Source organism: Scardinius erythrophthalmus (assembly GCF_964197995.2).
Source record: "Scardinius erythrophthalmus genome assembly, chromosome: 24".
NCBI lineage: Eukaryota > Metazoa > Chordata > Actinopteri > Cypriniformes > Leuciscidae > Scardinius > Scardinius erythrophthalmus.
In genome coordinates, this window is record NC_138244.1 from 15,482,639 (window position 1) to 15,508,831 (window position 26,193).

General features: G+C 34.9%; 1 protein-coding gene across 2 annotated transcripts in view; it reads right to left on the reverse strand.

Annotated features, from left to right (window-relative positions):
* Nucleotides 1–1,368: 1,368 nt before the first annotated feature.
* Nucleotides 1,369–26,193, reverse strand: part of magi2b (membrane associated guanylate kinase, WW and PDZ domain containing 2b) — an 89,306-nt gene continuing 64,481 nt past the window's right edge. Inside the window, exons 12-22 of one of the 2 annotated variants that reach the window (XM_081356129.1) lie at nt 23,516–23,547; nt 19,820–19,997; nt 18,923–19,014; nt 17,175–17,370; nt 14,822–15,001; nt 13,799–13,984; nt 13,341–13,722; nt 10,675–10,867; nt 9,674–9,817; nt 8,670–8,808; nt 1,369–6,829 (exon numbers count right to left, since the gene is read on the reverse strand). In XM_081356129.1, the coding sequence (XP_081212255.1) occupies nt 6,777–6,829; nt 8,670–8,808; nt 9,674–9,817; nt 10,675–10,867; nt 13,341–13,722; nt 13,799–13,984; nt 14,822–15,001; nt 17,175–17,370; nt 18,923–19,014; nt 19,820–19,997; nt 23,516–23,547 (1,775 nt within the window). In that variant the 3' untranslated portion in view covers nt 1,369–6,776. Of the gene's footprint in view, nt 6,834–8,669; nt 8,809–9,673; nt 9,818–10,674; nt 10,868–13,340; nt 13,723–13,798; nt 13,985–14,821; nt 15,002–17,174; nt 17,371–18,922; nt 19,015–19,819; nt 19,998–23,515; nt 23,548–26,193 lie in introns of both variants that reach the window. The other variant, XM_081356128.1, reaches the window with a different exon arrangement.

The following is a 26,193-nucleotide window of genomic DNA, read 5'->3' on the forward strand; positions in this document are numbered from 1 at the left end:
CATTAGCCTAACCCTTAACTTACATAAAAAATATTTTCCATTTTCTGTTATCAACAACTTGAAATGCATTAAAGCCAGCGTTTTTGAAAAAAAGTTGCCAGTCACTGCCAGTATTTTTGATCATTTTCACAAAAGTGTCATGGCCCCCAGAATATTTTGATGTATGAATATCTGAACGTGCAATATATCAAAAGAAAGAACAGACCCCTGCTTTTAAACAAACAAAACAAAATCATGCTAATTTAACGCATTCTGTTTTTATTAACATTTTAATGTGGTTAAGTTTCATATTTTTTCTTTTATTTTAAATAGCAAATAGCTGAAAAAATCGTGTTTTTGTCAAAGGCTATATCTGGATGGGATTCAGAACAATGGTCAAAATGATGATCAATCTCATTATTTTACATATGCATATGCTTGCATAATGCTATCGCTTGTTTCTGCCACTTCTTCACGTCTTTTTCAGAAGATGTCTAATAGAGCCCCCTAATAAAACACAGAAATCTGGAAATTTCCGTCAATGGCGGGGAAAGAGTTAAGAATTACATAACTAGGGTTAATGAAAGAGCTGCAGAGGAATTGTGAGTTGATGAAAAGCTATGATTAATTAAATCACACAAAAAAAATATGAATAAATCATTTGAAAATAGAAGATAAATAAATATGATTAAACATATTGAACTAAAAATATTAATATTTTATTTGTTTACCTGCATGTCAATGTGACCATTATCTGACATCAGAGCACATGTGTTGTTCAATCATTGAAAAATTAACTTAAAATCTCAGGGGTCTCCAAAGTGTCTGTAAAAAAAAAGGTTTGGGAATCCTTGCATTACATGAACCAATCAATAATAAAAGGCAATGAAATTGCACATTTGAGGTTTTCCAGGTTTGAAATGTGTTTGTCCAGACTTTTGTACAGATCAATAGTCAGTGAAGGTCTCAGGATAAGATGAAGACACTGTCTGTTTATATATCAGCAGTGTTCAGTAACTTGCATATTTATTCAACTCATACCTGGTGTAAACGAGACGTGCTTCAAATATAGAAGCGTCACAAATTGTTTTACATGGCCCTTCTAAACAATATGATGCACAATATAGGAGTATGAATAATTTACTGTCATTGTGTGAATATGTAATAATGTAATCAAAAAGTAACTAATTTTATACTATAATCTAATTACATAATCCAGATTACATGGGTACTGCATGCACGCACGTACACACACATATAAATATATGTACATATATACATATATATATATAAATATTCAAGTGTCAAGTGTGTAATTATTTTTCAGTACGATGAATAACTGCTCACACAATCAGACATGAGTATAATCAGAACTATAAAAAGAACTTTAGACCTTGTCAGAGTTTATTTAACAGTATATCAGAATATCATACAGGTAAACAAGATTTTAGCAAAATTTATTATATCCGTACTGTTGCATTTCATAAAAATATTTGATCACTTAGTCTTTGAAACTATCAATAATACATTAAACCATATTTATAGGAGTACAGCTGTACAAGGTAAATACACATCTAACACTAGACAGTAATATTGATCTGAATGGGCCCCGGAACGTGCCATCTTTCACAGATTCAATATTTTCTTCCTTAATATAAAATGTTTTTTTTTTTTTTTTTTCTCTTCGTCTTATTTTCACAGCAGGCAGGATACAGCTTCAAACAGTAAAAGCTATGAGCTGTGCAATAAATGCATCTACCTTTTCCTTCACCGTTTCTCGCAGTCTGTCTCTCCATGTAAACAGCAGTTTATTCTAGCACACTGCACCCGATGATGGAATCAATGGAGACTACAAATATTATGTGCTAGCTACAAAAATCATCAGGGAGATATGAACAGGGAGCATTTTATTGTGGCACACATTACTAATATACACTATCTTGTTTCCACTGCAAAAAAAAAACAAACTTGATTCATTATTTTCCTGTTGTTTTCCATCAAAAACATCCTTAAAACAAGATGAATCTACTCGATATTATACGTCTTGAAATAATTTTTTTTTATTATTTTAAGCATAAATGTAACCAAATTTAGTGGTTTGTACTTAAAACAAAAATAAACTTGAGATACACTTAATCTGTTTTTATTTATTTATTATTCACACATTCCAAAAGTATGACAAATGTCCATTAAATTGGATTGAGTAATCTATAAATGGTGTACATGGTTTTTGTAAGAAAAACTAGAATTTTTCGGGTCAGAGGTCACTCGCCCACGGCCGCTGACAGAAGCCAGTGATTATAGTTTATTAAGTTTTAAATATAGATTTTGTTTGAGTAAAAACGGTTCCCTTCAGAAGGCCTTTATTAACCCCTGGAGCCGTGTGGATTACTTTTATGATGGATGGATGCGCTTTTTTGGGCTTCAAAATCTCAGTTACTATTCACTCCCATTATAAAGCTTGGAAGAGCCAGGATATTTTTTACTATAACTCAGCTTGTGTTCGGCTGAAAGAAGAAAGTCATATACACCTAGGATGACTTTATGGTAAATTATGGGATAATTTTCATTTTTAGGTGAACTATTCCTTAAACTCGTTTAAAGGATGTTTAGAAAATGTTACAGGAAAACAATGTTTTTTTTTTGTTTTTGCAGTGTTGAGAAGTAGGAATGTGATAAGCTTAAATTGATATGCAACATTTTCAATACATCTCAGGATATTCTGTAGTTCAAGAAACCGCTTGAAAATCCGGAAATACATTCCACATACCTCAAAAACAATTGAATTGGCACAGTTATCAGCCTGTGATCAGAATGACAGGTGCTGAGCAGCATAAGACAATTTCACAATTAAATGAATACAAAAAGAGGTGAAACACTGCATGGCATCGAACCCTCCTCCATCACTGTAAATGTTTCTGTTGATCACTATCACCGTATGAAACGCATTAACACACAGTCTCCTCCGTCTATTGAAAAGTTCAGAAGATTTGGATAAAACAGCGTTTGCCGCAACAAACGCAAAATCTTGATATATTATCTCCTTATTTTCTCATGACGCTGTCCACATGTGCCAGATCAGAATTTTTGATCTTTATACATTTTCGCTAACAAAATATTTTCACGAGATCAGAAAAAATTGGCAAAGTTTGTCACCCTGAAATCAAAGGTGAAAACAAAAGATCAGCTCTTAAGATGTTTCTATTTTTTATGTAAAATGCATATTTCGTACTGCTCTTTTTCCTGCCAGTAAGGCACTCTGCCCCATACAACTGGGTCCCACCCATTCATGCTAGAGAGACCCTGATCATGCCCAAATCATTTAAAAGCATCCTTTTTCCTCGCCTCCCAACTGAACCTTAACCGTGTCTTAACCAGGTGTGTGTCAAACGATAAACTGACTGGAATTTAAAGTTCAAGTTACGTGCGATAACCGATAAATGGCCGATGTTGAAATTCCATACCATTTTGTAAAAAAAAAAAAAAAATTAAAATCAATAATTTTAAATGTTACAAGTGAATTTAGGCATCACTAGCCTAGGAATCTAGACGCACCCTAGCGGCAGCAAAAATTATTTTGCAGCCAGGGTAGTCTAGCAACTCTCCGTTGACTTTCGTGTTGGAAAAACCTAAATTGTGTCAGGCCAATCACGTCGTGTATAGAGTAGGCGGGGCGGGCTTAACATAATGACGACAGAGTTGCGACGGTTCCCTGCTAACGTTACTTGAAAACAAAGAAGAGCTGCTGCTGGCGAACATCTTTCGAATCGGCTTTGGCCGTGACTCTGGAGGACTTGGAGTTAGGTTTTTCTTTGAGAAAAGAGCAAAGAACAGTACTCATTCTTAAAAAAGGAAGATGTGTTCGTAGTTTTGCCTGCCAGATTCAAAAGTTGAATCAATCAACTAGCTCCGCTGTTGGGAAAACGCTCTGGTTGGTTGAAGCGCTGTCCTATTGCGTGCAGAGGGAATTTGAAAGACAGCCGTTTCCCGCCCCTCGGATTGAGCCGTGTCTATGGTGAGTTGCCAGACCCAACATCTTGATGTAGGTCTGGCTTGCCAGGCTAAGGCATCACAACATTATGAAAAAAAAATTTTCAATGCGAGGTTTGCTAAAGATCACATTTAATAGTGTTATTCCATTATTTATATTTTTAAGATTAACTTTGAGTGAGTGTTAGATGACAGCAAGAGAAATCTAAACGTAAAAACGTAAAAAGAAACGAGCAGGCAAAGTTAAAGGGGTCATATAATGGTACATGCACTTTTACAAGTTGATTGCACTGAAATGTCTGTTGGCAGTGCCTGTACACAACCATCCTATCATGATAAAAATCCATCCAGTGGTTTTGTTTTAATCTCCTTATATGTTTGACCCTCTCTGAAATCAAGCCGTTCGATATTGTGACGTCATAATATCCAACGCCCCTCCCGCGATTGCTGAGTGACAGCCGTGTTTCAACACAAGACCCGCCCTGAGCGAGCTGTGACAGCCGTCATAGTAGTCCGCCATTGTTGATATGCTGGAGCAGAATGGCGTCTAAGCGATTGTGGTGTTCTGTTCTTAGATGTAATAAGGAACACAGAAGTCATTTGGATGTTCCTAAATCCGAGCCGTTGAAGATGCAGTGGCTGAGTTTTGTTTTTGAAGCGATATGCCCAAAGGATTGACGCGGGGATTCCCTCACGGGGATTCCCCACGATCGTCCATGCAGCTTTACAAACGAGAAAAAACGGATCGGTACCAACGTGTTCCTGCTGAACCTCCAGAAGATGTGAGTGTAATGTTTTATTAACCTTTATATTAGTATTTATATTAATCTTTGCGAAATTTGCAAACCTTGCTGCAGGCTTCACGATGAATGCATCTCTAAGGTTTACACTCAGGGTAGCCTACATTACGGCATGTTTTCTATGTACGACGTTCTCAATATAATTCATAATCCCACGTTTATAATGAACAACGCGTGGTTATTGTGTGAAACGGTGTATGCACAGAACAGAGGGGCGGGGTGAGCAAAGCTCATTATCATTTAAAGACACATGCACTGAAACGGCGTGTTGAAAACAGAGCTGTTTTTGACCAGGTAAAATTAGTGTTTTCTTACAATACTAATGAGAATTTTTAATTAAAGTATATTACAAACTTTTAATTTAGACCCTAAAGAATCATATTAGCTTGTACAAAAATGGCATTATATGACCCCTTTAAATACCCAATATCAAAATCGGCCAATAACAGATATGGTACCAAAATCTTGCACCAGGAATGTGCATTAAGAAAGTAAAAGGAAAAAATGCTAGGTAGCCCTACACATAATTACATCTTATTGGTCCAAAATCCACATTTACATATATATAGCCCCATCCATAAGTAAATCTCATTGGTCTAAAATTCACATTGACATGTATGTAGCCCCACCCATAATTACATCTCATTGGTCCAAACTCCACATTTATGTGTACATAGCCCCACCCATAGTTAGTTAGTCTTATTAGTCCAAAATCTACAATTACGTGTATGTAGCCCCACTTAATGTTAATGTTGCACACGTTAATGGTCCAAAAATCCACATTGCCGTTTATTACACATCTAATACATTCTGACTAGATGGTTTTTTTGCGCATTTGGAGTGAATAGGCAAATTATTGTTTTGTCGCACTTGGTTAAGACACGGTAAAAGACTACATGTCTCCTGGTCTCAGACCAAACTGCCCTGAAAAACTCCCTCCTTTTTTAATTAGCTCCGCTAATTAGCTCCCATGAACTACAGAGCCATCAGAGACATGGGAATGAAGCTTGTGAGGTGTAAGATGGCACCCCAAATCCACAGTGGTGGCACACAGTACTGACGCACCGAGGCTTCAGAAACATCTGCGGTCCTTCTTCGGTTCAGTTCGTGACGTAACCGAACGTTCGGCTGGGTGGGTTCATCGATAGACTAAACCATACTAACGTCACAAATTGTCTTGGGTTCTAAAGGGATACGTCCATGCGGCAGATTTGGCGATTGATATGCATTTACCTCCCATAATTCAGCCCGAATGGGTCGTCGTGATACTTTACCTTGTATCTCCATCATGGCGGCCTCCTTTTATATTTACTGTCAGTGTTTTACAATGTCTATGGTGACGGGTTTTTTTCCCATCAGACATATGATGAAACTCGATACTAAAACGTTGAAGTTCTCAACTCTGAAGTTTGTGTGTTTCTTCGGGAATCTCTTTTCATGCTACACATATATTTGCGATATTTGACCCCCAGTATCGCTAGGGGCTCGTTCTCAACATCTTGAAATGATACAAAAAATAAACAACCTCTACAAGATAAACAAATAGAGAGAGAGCTCGGGTCCACAGAACGGAAGAACGAGGTGTTGAAAGTTCGGCTCGTTCCCCAGCGAGAAGCTTCCGCTCTGGATCCGGAATTAAACAGCGAGAGGGCGAGCCACGCATCTTTGGCTGCCGTTCATCTGGATCGTTCAGAAAAACTCTTGGATCAGCGACTATATGAAAAGCAAGTTGGAGGCGACAATCCATTTGAGGTCGATGTGTCTCCATCTGTTCTTAATATTTCGACTTTAATGATCCATCTTCTCTGTTTTATAGGCTGTTCAAATCACAGCTCTTACAGGTGGACCTGCCACCCTTTGTTCCGCAGGCGAAGCCCCACAAAACTGACCATGAGGGGTGCTGTGATTGGTCCAGACTGTCACAGAATGCCACTGAAAGTCCAGGGTTTGAGGCTGGATGAGATGACAGGTGACGGCGAAGGGCAATGTCACGCTAGCGGGGTGAGACTACTTCCGACAAGGCAGGGGCGGCTGGAGAGACAGCACTCCGGGAGGCGGCACTGTCTACCAGGAAACATAAAGAACCTGTGAATCACCCGATACACCTGACTGCGCATCAAGGTTACTGCCAATGGACACAACAGAAGCTTGGGGAGCAATGGACTGAAACATTTTAGTAGCATTTCCAGTAACAAGCTAATTTAGCATTAGCATAACATGTAACGCAATGATACTATCCCTCATCCGTAACATTGGTAAGTTTGATTCATATTAGTGAATTGGTTCGTTTGGATGGTTTATGTAAATGAATTACTTCTAAAAATGATTAATGAGTCTGTGTGGCCTTTTATATATTTTGCATAGTCAAATATTTTATAAAATACAGCATTCATTACTGTATTTTCAACTTAGTACATATGTATATATACATAATTTTTATTATAAACATTTATATAAATAAAAAACATTCATACATACGAATTATGAAGGGCCAAAGGGAGTTATTAAAATATAAATGCAAATATGAATATATAGTTATAACGCTGATATATAAATGCAAATAAAAATCTACATGTAAATCAAAATATTTACTTCTTACATAAATCTGAATACATATATCTAGTATAAATATATAGATATAAATATAAATGTAAATCGTGTATTTGTAGTTCTAAGTCTGAAAATCCTACAAATATAAAAGCAATTCTGAATATATAAATGCAAATGATCAATACATCTATGTAAATCTGAATATATATATATATATACATATATATATATATATATACATATACACATATACATATATATATACAATATATCCATCCTGAAAATGTAAATGAAAATTCTGAATGTATATTTCTGAATCTTGATTATGTAAATGTAAATCCTGTAAATATAATGTAAATATATAGTTTAAATATTTAAGAAGAAGTTAATTTTAAATAAATAAGAATAAATAATTCTCTTCTTAAATAAGAATTAAATAAAAATGAATAACCCTTTGCTAAATTCCACCCCCATATTTTTAATCCATATAATTTTATCGGATTTTTGGGTAATTTAGAAATTATTCAATAAATACTTCTCTGGTTGTAAATAATCTTTTAGTTATATATTTTTTAATATCGCCCCTTGAATAACTTCATTCTTTTTAGCTACTTTTTGTTAGTAATGGGAAGCTTGATTGAAATTGAACTACTTTAATATTTCCCCAAAACTGTCATACGCACACATTCACAGTGACACAAAACTACACACAAACACGTTTTTCGACCAATCACAGTCTAGCTAAAAAATACTCATACATGCAGTGTATGCTAGCGTGCCAATGCAAACAGAAACAGGACAGAAGCAGAGAGAAAATCGACAGTTATAGAAGAAACGCAAGCAGAAAGACGTGCAGGATGCCACGAACCGTGTCTTTAGAGTGTCCCATTATGAAGAAATAGGGTGAGGCTAGAGTGTCGCTTTTCATGCACATGGAAAGGTTGGTAGATACCATTCCTACAGGACAGGAAGTAAAAGACTGAACTATTGCATTGCACAGAAGAGTTAGAAAAACAGAGCAGCTGATAGAAAAGAGGAGTTAAGACAACACCGGTTACAGGCTACCAGACGTTATATCACTATATGAAAGTTCACTGAAAGTTTAATTGATATAGTGAGTCATCAAAGGCTTTTAAGCTTTTAACAGAAAGCTTTAAGCTAAAGCAAACCGTCAAGATCACAGTGTAGCGTTTGAGCGATTGTTCCCTGTTGCACTCCAATAAGAGCATTTATGAGCCAAAATCAGCAGGTTTTTAGTTTTAAATCATGATTATCAATTCTACATTCATCTGAAAAGTTGCTAATGGCTGTAGAAGCTTTTCTTTTGGCTGTGCGTATTGCGATACTCACCATATTCCGGCACCTGTCCCGTGCCCCTTTTCAAAAGCAGACGCACTCGACGTCCACCGGCCTTGATGAGCTCGATGGCGCGAGCGTGACTCATGTCTCTCGTGCTCTCACCGTTAATTTCAATAATCTGATCTCCAACCTGCGGACATGAGGAAAATCAGGAGGGGATATTTTGAGTCAGGATCTTGTATGGTGTTTATAGTATGACATAACTGACCAATCAGAATCAAGTATTCTAGAGAGTTGTGTGATAAGTGCAAATACACTACCATTCAAAAGTTTGGGGTCTGTACCATTTTTTACGTCTCTTAGTGTCTTCAGCTCACCAAAGCTGCATTTATTTGATCAAAAATACATTAAAAACAGTCATATTGTTAAATAATGAGCTGAATTTTCAGCATCATTAGTCATCATTTGCTGCTCAAGAAACATTTCTTATTATTATCAATCTTGAAAACAGATGTGCTGCTTAATATGCTTTATATTTTTGTGGAACATTTTTTTTCTTTGTTGAATAGGAAATTCAAAAGAACAGAATTTAATTGAAATAGAAATCTTTTCTAAAATTATTAATGTCACTTTTGATCAATTTAAAAAAATGGATATGGTGAAGGAAAAAATATTTGTCACTGCTTTTGCATTCTCTTGCAAATGTTTTGCGTTCCCCCGAAAAACCTTTGCGAGAGAACGCAAAAGAATTGACTTCTACAAAATATTTTTTTCTAATTACATTTTTTCTAATTTAATGCATCCTTGCTAAATAAAAGTATTAATTTCTTTAAAAACAAAAACTAAACTTTTGAACGGCAGTATATGTTGCAAGCCAAATATACTTTTACATAAATAAATGCGTTTCTTCTTACACAGGGTGAAACGTTCAAAATAGATCTTAACAGTTTGAGAGTGAGACTCTCATTTGTAAAAGTGCAATTATCGAAAGCCTTTTCCTTCTAACAGTTTGAACTGACAATCTCAGAATGCACGTGTCTGAAGAGCTTTCTCACCCTCATTCTGCCGTTGCGGATCGCAGGTCCGTCCTCAGCCAATCTCAGCACAAACAGGTCCATTTTATATTCCCGTCCCCCGCGGATACTAAAGCCAAATCCCTTCACACTTTTCTCCAGTTCCACAGTGAAATAGTCATAGTCCTAGAAAAATTAAAATGAAAATAAATAAAAAAGTGTGGCACGCTGCTTTTCAAAACAACCCCCACATTTGACTTTTATTTAGCTTTTATCCAATTTAATATTCATTTATATGTATTTACTTATTACTAAAATGACCAAAAATTACATTTAAAATCATTATATAAGATTTGAAATTGAAAATGATTTTTTTTACATACATACTGTATATAAATATAAATATATAATGTATATATACACAGATATATTATATACACACACACACACACACACACACACACACACACACATATACATACCTACATATACATATATATATAACCCCCACATTTGACTTTTATTTAGCTTTTATCCAATTTAAAATTAATTTATATGTATTTACTTATTACTAAAATGACCAAAAATTACATTTAAAATCATTATATGAGATAAAAAATGCATTCAAATATTTGTAAATATATACTGTATATATACATATATATATATATATATATATATATATATATATATATATATATATATATATATCATTTGCCTTTTATTTAGCTTTTATCCAATTTAATATTAATTTATATTTATTTACTTATTACTAAAATGACCAAACAATCATTAAATGAGATAAAGAAATGCATTTAAATAGTTGGTAATATATACTGTATATATATAACACTGAATAACATTTTATTCAGTGCATAACAGGTATAGAACAAATACAAATGCTCATTATCTTCTACACAAAAACAAATGAAGAGATAAAACATGGTGCTTTAAATGGAGATTTTCCAGCTGCATTGCACTGTTATTGTTCCGTCCTCTGAATATCAAGTATTATTTTTCAGTGATAACACGAGCAGTTTCACCTGTGGTCTGTAATCGGCGATGGAGTGTTGTCTGTAGTCTATCAGAGAAGGAGGGTGCCTGTACTCCATGGTGGGCGGCTGTCTGTAGTCTGCTACAGGTGGATGTCTGTAGTCCACCGGGGGCTGTCTGTAGTCTGTGTATGCAGCTTGGCAGATATCGGGTTTAACATCCTGCCTGGCTTTTACTTCCGACCTGCAGTTACCAACAAGATCAAATGAAGCGATCTTGTCCCGCAATTCACTACACGTTTCCCACAGAATTCAAGTTCAAACCACCTAAACTCTCGGAGAATGTTGCTTTTATGTCTTATGTACAATAAAAACAACATATTGTGAATATAGTTCACGCCTAGCGATGACCTTTTCTTCTCTCGGACCATGTGACCAGCTCTTTGCTCATGTGCTATTTATTAAATCTCAGTTCCCATCTTTCATAATGCATAAATCAGAGAAGTCTTGAGCCAACCCTAGGAAAAAACCCTGCTTGAGAGGAAAAGCATGTATTATTGAAGAGGTAAATAATTTATTTTGAAGTGTTAAGTGATGTTACTCGGGCTGGTACGAGAGAAAGACAGCAGATGCTTGAAGAGTTATGTGAGATTGCCCAAGGCAGTTGGGTTGAGCCCGAAGACTACCTGAGAGAAACCTTGAACACATGGGGAGAAAAAACAAACAAAAACAAGAATAAAAATGAAGGGATTTAGGTGGGTCAATCTCGTCAAGAACATGCCTGACTCATTTCACCCCAAAAGTAGAATATGAAATTAAATATATGATCATTTTATTAATTAATTTTTTTGCATTTTAATTGAATTTAAAATCATTTTAATTAAAAAAACACTATTCGTTTACGTTTTATATTTTGCAAACAATGGAACCTGATTTTGTACCAGTGAAGATTTCTTGCATTGAAATGTGAAAATGAAAAACAATTTGTTCAAAAAAGCAATGAAAAACAGCATTAAATGCTATATAAATTGTAAACTAAATTGTAACTATTTAAATTTTTAAAAATCAATGTTATTTTTTTTATTGTAATACATGAGAATTTCCATTTAGAACTGATAATTACATAACATCCGGATAAATTACATTATGGCAAATTTTGGGGAGGAAATGTGCTTAATTGTGATAGAAATTTTATAATGGAAAAAAAAAAATCTTGGTATAAAATGGTGTAATTAGTACAGTCTTCATTTTCTTTATGCAATATAAATGTGTTTAACTGTGATGAAAAATAATGTCAAGGCAAAAAACCTTTACAATATAAAAACAGTCAGTCACATGGATAGATAGATAGATAGACAGATAGACAGATAGATAGATAGATAGATAGATAGATAGATAGATAGATAGATAGATAGATAGATAGATAGATAGAACGATAGATAGATAGATAGAACGATAGATAGAACGATAGATAGAACGATAGATAGATAGATAGAACGATAGATAGATAGATAGATAGATAGATAGATAGATAGATAGATAGATAGATAGATAGAACGATAGATAGATAGATAGAACGATAGATAGAACGATAGATAGAACGATAAATAGAACGATAGATAGAACGATAGATAGATAGAACGATAGAACGATAGATAGATAGATAGATAGATAGATAGATAGATAGATAGATAGATAGATAGATAGATAGATAGATAGATAGATAGATAGATAGATAGATAGATAGAACGATAGATAGATAGATAGATAGATAGATAGATAGATAGATAGATAGATAGATAGATAGATAGATAGATAGATAGATAGATAGATAGATAGAACGATAGATAGAACGATAGATAGAACGATAGATAGAACGATAGATAGAACGATAGATAGATAGATAGATAGATAGATAGAACGATAGATAGATAGATAGATAGAACGATAGATAGAACGATAGATAGAACGATAGATAGAACGATAGATAGAACGATAAATAGAACGATAGATAGAACGATAGATAGAACGATAGATAGAACGATAGAACGATAGAACGATAGATAGATAGAACGATAGATAGATAGATAGATAGATAGATAGATAGATAGATAGATAGATAGACAGATGGAATGGTCGATAGAAAGCTAGAATGATTGATAGATAGATAGATAGATAGATAGATAGATAGATAGATAGATAGATAGATAGATAGATAGATAGATAGATAGACAGACAGATGGAATGGTCGATAGAAAGCTAGAATGATAGATGGATTGAAGGAACGATAAATAGATAGACAGAGAGATAGATAGATATAGATAGAACGATAGAACGATAGATAGATAGAACGATAGAACGATAGATAGATAGAACGATAGATAGATAGAACGATAGATAGATAGAACGATAGATAGATAGATAGATAGATAGATAGATAGATAGATAGATAGATAGATAGATAGATAGATAGATAGATAGATAGATAGATAGATAGATAGAACGATAGAACGATAGAACGATAGATAGATAGATAGATAGATAGATAGATAGATAGATAGATAGATAGATAGATAGATAGATTGATTGATGGAACGATAAATAGATAGACAGACAGATAGAATAAAGAACACAAACTTTTCTGCTCATGTTTTCTTTTCTGTTCAAGCTTTAATATTATATTAGACATGACAATTATATATTCGGGCAAACAGTACCTGGTGTCATGAAGGTACAGCTGTGGTGGCACCTGCACTGATCCGACTGAGGTAGGTTGAACCCCCGGGATGCCTGGATCCACAACAGGAGCAGCCTGAGTCCCCACTGAGCCCGACTGCATGGCCTCCAGGCCGGGCTGACTCACAGGGAGACTGCTCTGAGTCACCGGGGGGCTGCCGTGGGGAGCTCCGGGGCCCGGCTCCATCAGCAGAGGGCTGGGCTGTGTGGTGGCCGGGCTGGGGTGGGGCGCTGGTGGGCTGGGGTGAGCCACGCTCGGGCTCTGCTGGGCGGCTGGGCTGGACTGAGTCTGAGGACTGTGCTTCTGGGCCACCATGGGACTCTGCTTCTCCGATGTAGGGGCCGAATGAGCACCGTTTACGTCTAGGGCACAAAATGATTGTGTTTTCAATGGAAGAAGACAGAAATCTTTCTTTATTGTGACGTACTCTGATCATACCTTCCTCTGGGATGATGTGCAAGGTGACAGTGAGTCCAGCGTCTTTGATCAGCTTGACAATGTCAGCGTGAGGCATGTTGATAATAGACTGACAGTTGACAGCCATGATACGATCACCAACTTTCAGCTTCCCACAGCGATCGGCCGGACTGCCCTCGATGATGCGGCCGATCTTATGTGGCACAGCTACAAAACATATGAATGGTGAATTTGATGGAAAATATTTTGGTCATATTTCAGTTAAAAAAACTATATATACCCCTGCAATATAAAAAGAAATACAAAAAGTAAGAAATAATAAATAATAAAAAGTCCATTTTAGTACTGTTAATTCTTTTTAACATTGAAACTGAATTTTCATCACAAAAAAGAAATTTATAAAAAGTTATAAATATTTATGAATTTATAATTTATAAACATTACTATAATAATATTCTCAATATTCTTCGGCTTCAAATAGGCTTCATTTGCTATAATAATAATAATAAATATTGAATGTTAATATAATTAAAAATATTTAATAACATTAGTATTATACATTTATTTTATATTTATAATTTATATAACATTATAAATATAAAAAACTATTATAAATATTCTCAATATTAATCTTAATGGTACTAAAATAGGTTTAATTTGCTAATAATAATAATAAATATAATAATATAACCAATATATTTGTATCAATATTACTATTATAATTGTATTTTATATAAATATTTATTACTTTTCTTAATAGTAATCTGCAATATTTTGCAATATGCAACAAAAATGATTTTTTTAATTATTTTGGGATGAATGGGTGCCGAACAGATTTTTATTATTTTACATGTTATGTGAAATTCACCCAAATGTGGATAAGACGCATCAGCTTCCTTCCTTTGAAAGGCAATGACTTTTTTATGATACAGGTTCTGATCCCAGACTTTCAATACATCTTAAAACATCACCATGTGTAAAAGAATGCAATAGTGTTCACCAGAGCATCAGGGTGACAGACAGCTGTGTGAAGAGGGGACTTACTTATTGTGTTTGTGGTCTCTGGACGGTTGAGGGAGCTGATGATGACAAAACCAAAGCCTTCGCTTTCCTTGCGGTGTATGACAACATCAGTGGTGGGGGGTAAGTTGACCGGACACACTGCATGACCCCGGGGAGAACTGCTTTGATTGGCCGCTGCACCGTTTTCCTCGCATGGCTGGCCTGCAGGTGGCAGCACACACAATCTCAGCCAATGCAAACACAAACCACAGCAAGACTCAAGCTCTTACACAAATTACACTTTTACATCTTGATAATGTAATTAACATTAACACTGTAAAGCCTGACGTATGAAAAATATTCAGAAAAATATTTATTTAAATGCAACAGCTTAAACATCTTTTTATATTATATATATTTATATCTTTTGAAAGGCTCAATCAAGCTGTTGCATTTAAATAAATGTGATTTTTCAGAATATTATTTTTATATATATACTTAATATATGTACTTATATACAGTACCAGTCAAAAGTTTGGAAACATTACTATTTTTAATGTTTTTGAAAGAAGTCTCTTATGCTCATCAAGCCTGCAGTTAAAAAAAACAAAAACAAAACAAAAAACAGTAATATTATGAAATATTACAATTTAAAATAATGGTTCTCTTTTTTAATATACTTTAAAATGTCATTTATTTTTGTGATGCAAAGCTGAATTTTCATCAGCAAGTACTCCAGTCTTTGGTGTCTTATGATCCTTCAGAAATCATTCTAATATGATGATTTATGATCAATGTTGGAAACAGTTGTGCTGCTTAATATTTTTTTTATAACCTGAGATACTTTTTTCAGGATTATTTGATGAATAAAAAGTTAAAAAGAACTGTATTTATTTAGAATAGAAATCTTTTGCAACAATATACACTACCGTTCAAAAGTTTGGGAACAATATTTTTTTTTAAAGAAATTAGTACTTTAATTCAACAAGGATGCATTAAATTGATAAAAGGTGATGGTAACGATTTATATTGTTAGAAATGTTTTTATTTTGAATAAATGCTGTTTTTATGAATAAATGCTGTTAACGTTTTACTCATCAATGAATCCTGAAAAAAGTATTCCAAAAAAATATATTAAATAGCACAACTGTTTCCATCATTGATAATAACTGAGTATCAAATCATCATATTAGAATGATTTCTGAAGGATCATATAAAGACTGGAGTACTTGCTGATGAAAATTCAGCTTTGCATCACAAAAATAAATTACATTTTAAAATATATTAAAAAAGAGAACCATTATTTTAAATTGTAATAATATTTCATAATATTACTTTTTTTTTTTTTTTTTTTTACTGCAGGCTTGATGAGCATAAGAGACTTCTTTCAAAAACATTAAAAATAGTAACATTTCCAAACTTTTGACTGGTACTGTATGTACTTTATGCAAACCATTTATATACATACATATATATATATATATATATATATATATATATATATATATACATATATATATATATATATATATATACACACACACATATATACATATATATATATATATATATATATTTATAAATGGTTTGCATATTAGTTTTTTGTTAAGTATATTTGATACATCAGGCTTTTATGGCTCATATAATATGATATAGTGAGAATATGGAGCTCATACTTAAGGTGGAAAAAACGAACTAAGCAAAAATATGCAATTTGGTGCAGATGCTGATATTTATATGGCCTGAATGTAAGATGAAATTCGGATAGCTTGAAATGTAAATCAATGAGATCTTTATATCACTATAGCAGAATACTTACATAAAGTGCATATAAATGTCAGTTGCCACTCTACATCTCCCAATAATATGTCTTATTAAAATGACATTTAATTGCTTAGTTTTATGATCAGAGCTCTGTAATTTTCATTGTGGGGGAAAAAGTATATGTTGTTTCGTATTTCACGCTTGCATATTAACATGATTTTTCTAAAAAATTATAAATAATCAAGTTAACCTAAGTTGCTTCAGTCCAGTAAGTGTTCATCTTGAAATATTACAAACAATATAAAAGTTATTCTGATATTTACTTTATTTCGACCTGTTTTTAGAATGATACTAAAAGGCCTTTACTTGCTGAAAAGTATAAACTATCAATCAGACGACAGAAGGCACGTAGCAGCAGACTGTGTACAATAGGGTTTTCAGCAAAGTTTTAATCATGTTGATCATTTGCATATCAAATAATGATACAGTAGACTTTACAGGGTTATTAAAGAAACTAAAAAATGTATTTGTCTAGTACCATGTAACTGCTTTATAAACCCTGCCAGTGTAGTTCCAGACTGGATTTAAGGATGTAATAGTTGTTTTTGTGTCACTGGAGAGTTTTGCTCACCCTGCTGCAGCAGAACCCTCCTCCTGACGGTCAAGGTGACCTGTCCGTTTCGTGCAGCCGCGTGCATGAGGTCGATGACGTAGCGGTGTGGTCTCCCCGCCACGGGCATCCTGTCAACCGAGACCAGCTCATCTCCTGGACGCAGTCTGCCGTCGCGCTCCGCGGGGCTGTTCTCTATGATTGCTCCGATCACAATCTGTGGAGAAGAATCAGTCATCACATTAATATGAACTGACATTCACAGTCTCATTATAATATTGTCATCAGTTTTACATTACATGTTTAACAGCAGTTTTCTTGACTAGCTGATGGGTTTATAGATATCTAGCTTGACAGAAAGTCGATTTTCTGCTTAAGAAAAGTAAATTAAAATACCAGAGATTACCAAAGACAACTAGCTAAGAGACGAGCGTTAATAAACTGTCATTTGAAATCCAAGGAAATCCATGACAAATTAGGCTATTCTGCTCAGAATCTGTGTGAAATAAAGCAGTACACCTTATATACAGTTGCTTTAAATGCTATCAGATGCTAATAATATTTTATATATTCCTTGGTACTGAACAAGGTTAGAGTTATTGCTAATGATAACTATTAGCGGTAAGCAACAATTTAGTAAAAAATAAAAATAATATATTTTTTTTACACATTTTCAAATATTTCTCAGTCCTGGCTTCAGACTAGCAACGTGTTCTGTCAAAACAACAACAACACTTCTGATTGACATGTAAAACAACCAATCACAGCGCCGTGTCTCTCGTCACAGGCAGATGGAACAATTTTTGATGGAATGAAATGGATGAAAACACTGAAATTAGATAACTATTTATGGAAAATACAAGATCAAAACTGAAATCAAAAATAAAACCAAAACAATTAAAGCTGGGCGTTATAGTGAAAATATCTCCTTATGAGTAAGTAGTGTTATTGTAGTAAATTATTGTACATCTCAAAATATAATTTTGCTGGAAATTCATCCCCACAATTTTATATACACATTCAATTTTTTGTATTTGTACATGCTAAATGTATTTTTTTGTTCTTATGTTTCTTTTGAAGCTTGATGGACAAAAACTTATGTCACACGATTATTGACATCATCGCAGATGCATCATAAATCTGCGTATTTGGGTCACTTAAAAAAAAGAAAAGAAATTAATTTAGAATGTTACAATAGATTTTCATTTTCAAACTTTCCATTCATCCAAGAATCTTGAAAAAAATGTATCACGGTTTGCACAAAAATATTAAGCAGCTCAACATTTGCCTTCTCAACATTGATAATAATAAGAAATGATTATTGAGCACCAAAATTAGCAGATTAGAGTAAGTAATGATTCGCAGCTTTGAATCACAGTTATTTTGAATTGTTTTGTTATTTCACAATATTACTGTTCGATTGTATTTTTGATTAAATAAATGCAGCCATGATGAGCATAAGAGACTTATTTCAACAAACGATTAAAAATAAAATCGTACTGACCATAAACTTTTGAATGGTAATGTAAATCACTATACAGCCCAGCTCTAATAATTACTGTAAAATTTTCAAAACTATAATAACCACTGTAGTCATATACCATCATAGTGTCATGGTATATGCCCAAATAAAAACACGATACTGCTAATGTCATATAAGTAGCTGAAGTAAATGAATTTCCATCTGCTGCTCATGGAGCTGTACAGATATGAGCCAGTATCTGTTTCTCCTGCCCCATACGAGCCTTGTCACGGGCCTCCGGACTCACAGCCTGCACCGCCTCGTCTCCACCCAGGATCCTGAAGCCGAAGCCGGTCTTCTCACGCAGCAGGTGCACTTCCACTTCCTGGTACTCCACACCTGAGGAACAAGAATAACAGATTAGATCAAACGCACCCAATCCATGCTGCTTCCTCGGTATGTTTGACATAAAAGCAGAGATCAGGGCTTCTTCAGGAACATCAAACCATCCCTAAACCTAACCACAAGCTGAGGAATCAGAGAACGCCACACGTTATGTAGGTCGGCTCACCAACTGGAGTGCTGAACCTTCTGATGTACTGGAGGATAAGAGTATGGTGGTAGACAGAGAGCTAAATATAGAGCCCTAAAGTCACATGGGTTACATAAATTAGCCATTGAAATGGGACTAACGGCATATGTGCTCTGCGACTTAAAGAAAGGGAAAGCAGCACAAAAGACTTGCCTGTAGAGTCTGTCAGCGTCCGAGGCGGGATTGGCTCTGTGCGAATGAGAAATGAAAGCTTCAAACTATTTATTAAAATTATTCAAAAATACTTTTGAACTATCAACTGGCTTTATGCTTTATTGAGGCTCATGTGTGGGAGGAATCTCAAGGAACCTGTCAAGAATTTCATAGGCTCATATTTCACCCCTAAATGAAAAGAAATGAGTAAGAAGTCATTGGATTGAAGAAAATTAAGCCTTTTTTCTAGTTGTGACATGATTTATGAAAATGAAGAATTTACATTGTCATTAATATGATGTGAGAAAAATAATATAGTATAGTATAGTCATCCAAACATCCAAAAGCCATTCAGTCATAAGAATTTGTGGAGAAACTTCCGAAAAACTAACGGTCCAAAAAATGCTTCATTTTTAAGCAAATATACATGTATATAAACGATTAGAATGCACGACTTACGTCTGCTTTCGTAAATGGCACGTGACTTCTCATAGAGGTCGTAGGGGTCAGGCTTGCCCAGGTGGAAGCCCTCTGTGTCCGGAACGGAGGAGCGATGGAGCGTCTGTCCGGGATGTGGAGCGCCGTGGGGGAGCAAAGTGGCCGACAAGCTGGTCTGGGGGCTTCCTTGAGGGTCCCACTGCAAGGGCAATACAGACATAGACCGGTTTGAGTGGATAATACACATGCATACACTAAAACGTCTCCTATGTAGATCCTTTAAAAGATCAAGCAGAGAAGATTGGGTGTATCATTATTAGTACCCCTGTCATTTCTCCTGTCCTCTTTCTGAGAGGAGAGAGTTTAGCAGTCCAATCGCTCTCTGGAGGTTCAGCGAAGGAGACGAATTAAGCCCTAAGTGTGGAACTAAAGTGTGAAGCGAAGTGTCTGTGCTACAGTCATGCGCCCCGGGGGCTAATGGATCCTATTTCCTGTGAGCTGTTCATTTCACCTGCAGCTTTCTGCTTAACCTGCCAATTCCATTACGAGCCCTGAATTCAGCCGAACCGGACGGCCTCCTGAAAATGATGTACCTCACGCTGGCATGAAAGTGAACTCACATGAAATTAGATATCAAGGCTAGTTCTAGAAATACCTAAATGAGCTAAATGAAATGGTCCGTTACTTTACAAGGCTTCGGCGAAACTTAACCTGAGATGTGTAGTCTATTTAGTTTCTCAAACAGCATTTGTGGACCTGCAATGCAATTAAGGCATGTAAGACTAAGGAAAATTATACCAGAGAACAAAAAACCCTTAGCCTGGCTAACGTCAGACCTCTTTCTCATTGAGACGTGGTCTGGGAACCACATGTTCATTTTCTCGTATTTGAGGCGTGGTTTACGAATGCCCAGAGCCGTTTATTGGGCGCTACGAATGTCTATCAAATGCGCTGTACGTAGCTCATAGCCAATCGTTTCAATTATACCAGATGACGTATGTAGAGCGACAGAAATTCGACGAGGAAGAAGACGAAATAAACTTGCGTTCTAAACGACTTAGGACACTATCTAAGGCTGCATCGAAAGTTAACTTCACGTCTGATGCCATGTTTGATCCATGGATATAAACAAACTGCTTCGGTGTGTCGCATAGACGTCGTCATCGTCTTGCTGCTCCCTCCCCGTTCTGTGATTGGTTCCCTTTTTGAGGGGAAAATCTGGTCCATGGTGTCCAGGCTGCCTAGCAACGTGAATAAAATCGCACTGCGCGCAAGGCAGCATTGGGAAACCCAGGCCAAAAAACCCTGGGAAGAATTTGTTTGTTGTGGGATAGTGATAAGAGCAGTCTGGGTGTTCTGCTAAACATCACCTCTCGCTGGAATACTTGATTCTGATTGGCCAATTAGAATTAGCCAACCCTGCAGGTAAATATTTTTTGTATAAAGGCCACTAAGCTATGCCAAGTAAAAATATTTTTAAATAAATTATAATTAACTAAAAACTATAAATTGTATTATTTATATATATATATATATATATATATATATATTATATATTATATACACCCACATTTTCTGCTTCCTGAACTGTGCTTTGTGCAGAATTAAATGTATACATTTTTATATTTTTTCATAAATAAAAATAATGCAAAATACATTTCCATGGCCTTCTTCAAAAAAAATATATGAATAATACATTTTCTCAATTTAATCACCATTGGCCAGAGTGGGAAATAAATACTTTGGACCCTTCTGAAAGGGTTTGTATCATGCTGAAGTGGTTTATTTTGTGAAATAAATAACCTGTGAATAAAATAAATAAGAAAATCCGACAGGTTTGGAGTGACATGAGGGTGAGTAAATGATGACAGAATTTTCATTTTTGCGTGAACCCTCTTTAATATTTCAACTTCAAATTAATCCATTTTCAGAAAGGAGAAGTTTTGTTTTTAAGTCCGCCAGAGCTATAAATCACACAGCATGATTGAGTCCGCGGGTCTCCGGGACATTGGAGGAGGAATATCAATTGAGTATCACCTGCATAATCTTTGCTCGGAATAATTTCTCTTCATGATAAACACATTCTAGCGCGCACCTCTCACACACACACACACACACACACACACACACACACACACACACACACACACACACACACACACACACACATATTAAAAAGGCACACTTTGCTGTCGGTTAAAGCTTTTTGTTTGCTAATGCAGCAGCACAAGAGTCATACTGATTAAGTACGCCACCCGTGGCGGCTGCGTTAATGCATCTGTCACCCGGGACACCTCCATGTCGGGTTTCATCAGAGTGTTATCCAGCGCGCCGGTGAACACGTGCTGAGACTAAGAACTCGTGGCTGCGGTTTGTCTTTAACAGAGACTGGAGATTGATGCTGCAATCGTTCTGAGCTGCCGAGGGATTTCGGCCATCAAACACCAGTCCAAGATCTTTGCTAAAGGACAGCGGATAGCCAGAGGTGCGCAGGAGCTTATGTTACATAAAAACATGATTTGATCATTTCTCCAGCAAACACTGATGCAGAATGTCAAAATTCCATCAGCATACCTGCAGAAATGATCCATCAATTCAAGCAAATATTGGCAGAAAATGCTGAAAAATCTAACAGTACACAGTTTGAACTTATTCTACTTAAGCAAATATGCAATCCAATGATTAGCCTTAACTATCCATTAAAAAAAACTAAAATGTTGTAACATTTGATTCATTTATATAAAATCACTATCAATATAAAAATAGAATACTACTGATAAAACACATCTTTACACTTTTTCATATGAACAACCATTTAGGATCTGTACAAAAAAATCTGTATTTGTTTGATTCACTCCAAAGAACCGACTCATTCATACGAGTCATTTGTTTGGGAAGCTGACTACACTGTTACAATACGTGTTTGATTCATTACAAAGAACAAGTTATTAGAGTTCTGGAATCAGACCACACTTGTTGCACTGTATGTGTTTATTTCTCGTAAGAGCCATTTGTTTAAGGTTTGGACTACACTGGTTGCTATATATGTATTTGAGTCACTAAAAAGGGCAATTTGTACATACAGTACTTTATGTTGTGTCGAATTGTTGGCCAATTCGCCTGAATTTGTATAATCTCACATGGATATTTTCATGCGATCTGCTTACGCCCCACTGACCTTATGTGCAGGGGTGGACCTTCAAGCTGGATTTAAAAAAATAATTCTGTACAAATCCCATTGTACAAATTCATACGAAATTGCAACCTCATAAGAGTTTTCTCATGAGATCAGGTTGAGCCATTCGTTCAGGAATTGAACTACTCTTCTTGCGGTGTCTGATTGGTTCAGTATTTGCAGTAGCTGTGTGGTGGCGCCACTGAATGAGTAGATCAGGAAATGTCTAATTATTTTAGTACCGGTTTCCATCCACATTGGTGGAAGCATGTGCGAGAACTTTTAATGGAACCGAATGGTTGAATCTGTATTGAACTCTCGGAAAGATTGTTGAGCCGCAAGCTCATTGGCTGCTGATGCAACAGCAACCAATCAGCTGCGCTATGTAGATAATGATGCGATCACAACCAAATGAGTTTAGGATCGCGCCTGCGCCATCTAGAGTTTCGTGACAGAACTTGGTAATTTAATGTCAAGGTCAGTTCAAGAACATGCAAAAACAAACAGTTTTTTGAGAAACTAAATATTTGAAATCCATTTACCTGTTTTGTGGGATCCCAGGGTGAAAAGAGGCCTGACAGAAAATGAAAGAGAAAGATTATCATTAGATATCCCTTAGATATCCCTCATTAGATATTTTTCATATTAGTCACATAATATTTGCCCCTTCTTCTCTTCACTTCGTTGTCCTGTAGGCTCTTAAGTGAGGAAACGTTATTGCATTTATTAGTGAGGTAATTACATCATTAGCTTTGATTAGCTCTGAGCAGAAGCCAAACTCTGTAAAACAGACGTGAGACACTAAACTAGATTTTTACAACTCTTGCGACTTTCAGTCAGTTCTGAATCATCATAATGGCCAGCAATGCTTTTAGCTTATGTGTTGTATCTATATCACTGTAGCTTCCTTATATCAGTATCTGTACAAATATCTGTAGTAAAATTGCATATTATATTAATATTAATAGCAGAAGTAAAATAATTATTTTTGTCATATTTTTTCAACTCATTTATAAAAATGTATTTATGGACATACTACATATATTTACTTGAGAAGAAAATGGGGATTAATCTTTTTTCTGACTTTATTGACATTGTTTTCTTTTCTTGCTTTATGAAAAAAAAATGCTAAAAGGGTCAGAAAAATAAACATGATTCAAAATATATTAGTCATTATTTCACACAATTTTGAAAAATAATTCAAATGATTAAGAATATTATACTAAATATTGCATAACATGCTTCCTAATAATAATCTAAATCACCTAAATAAACAATTTACAAATAAAAAGATTATTTAATAAAAAATAAAAAAAATCATTATTATTAAGTATCTTACAGACTACTTTATGTTACACAAATGGAAAGCCATTTTTAAGGGTCAGATCTGGTAGAAACTATAGTGAAAACTGCACATTTTTACAGCGAGTAAAGAACTCTTATAATACTGTTTTTCAGTATTAAGTTCTCCATATAATAAAATTCATGATGTGCATTTGTGATATGACTGTAATAAGAAGAAGGTTGTTTAAGATTCATCTGCAATGTGATTATACCATGGCTAGAGGTGCTGGAAGAATAATGAGTTATGACTTTTCATTTCTCAAGTCTCATACATGTTTCTTTCAATAACATGGATTATATTGAGAGTCTTTGTGCATTCACACACTGTACGTATGGGTGTGTGTATGTGAGTATTTGTAGGCATGGGGGGCAAGGCATTTTTATGCCTACTTAAACTAACAGGATTACATCAAACGCTATATGACCAGGACACGACTTGGCAGCGAAGAGCTAAACATAAAGCCTCGGGCAAACATGCACAGTCGTGCCACTCCATAAGTCCTCATCCTCCCCCAATACATTACAAAAGATGCCATATGGACAACAAAGACCAACTTCAGTGTAACTCACATGCAAAAATTTCAAAAAATGTATTCTCTTATTGATTGATTGCTTTTAATCTGACTTGAACTGAAACAACAATTCAAAATTAGGAGTCGAATGCCATGTTTAGTCAATGGCATCAGTCGCCTCATGCTTCCTTGGGTTTCGTTCATGTCACGACTCACGAGTCTCTCTCAGGTGAAGTCTGAAAGGTGAGGGATTCGGGGTGACTGTCATCTCTGTGTACTCAGAGACCCAGATGGAATAGAGCCAAGAGGATGTAAGAGATCTGCTGAAATGCCACGGCCCTGATGATATTTCCGACAGGTCGGGAACTCAGAAGAGTACACTGTAGTTATCACCTCGCACCTGTCTGTCCAGTCCTACTCGAGATGTCAATAACCCTGACAAAAGAACCGCAGAGAGGAAGACGGACAGTGATATTGTGCTCTGACTGCGGCACTAATAAGGTAGAGAAATGCTTGAAGAATTCGAAATGGGAATCGTAAGCATTTCTGGTTCCTCAACGCTTCCATCAGTGATTCTTTTAGGAAACATTCAGAAATATTGCATTATTGCATTTACCTGCCAAATGAGATCATTTCAGATTTTAACAGACATAAATCTAATGAAATTACTTCAAAAGTTAAATTTATACAGAGTGTTTATATGGGTGCAAATGCAATTCGATAACTGGTACTAACTAGGGCTGGACGAAATATTGAATATTTGCAATATATATTTGTTATGCTTTTGCTGGCAGAATTACATACAAGTAAATATTGCTATTTATTTCTATGTATTGTTTTGTTATAATGGTGCATATAAACAAAACCAGATTAAGTATATATATTTTTTCTTTTGTTTATTTAGTAATATTTAGTGAAAAACAAGCCCTCATTCATTTTTTAATAAGATTTTTTTTTATGTATTTTACTTTTAGCATTTTTTAAATAATTTCAAATAATTTTGAATTTCATATTCATTTTATGCTGTTTTAGTAATTTTGTTATTTTCATTGTTCTTTTGTCCTTTATTATTATTTAATACATTTATTTAATTATTTTTATTAAAGTTGTAGTAAATTTAGATTTTTTTGAAGTTTTTTTGCACCTAGATTTACTTTATTTCAATTACTGAAAACTATTTACAAGTTTACAATAACAACACTGCTTTAAAAATTATAAAACACAAGTAGTTAGTTAAGTAATACCTTTACAGAAATATGATATTTACAAGATATTTTTTTAAAAATATGACTCAATATGAAAAAAAATATATTTTTATTTTTATAGCTATAAATCACCCATTTCCTAATCCTAACTAAACACTA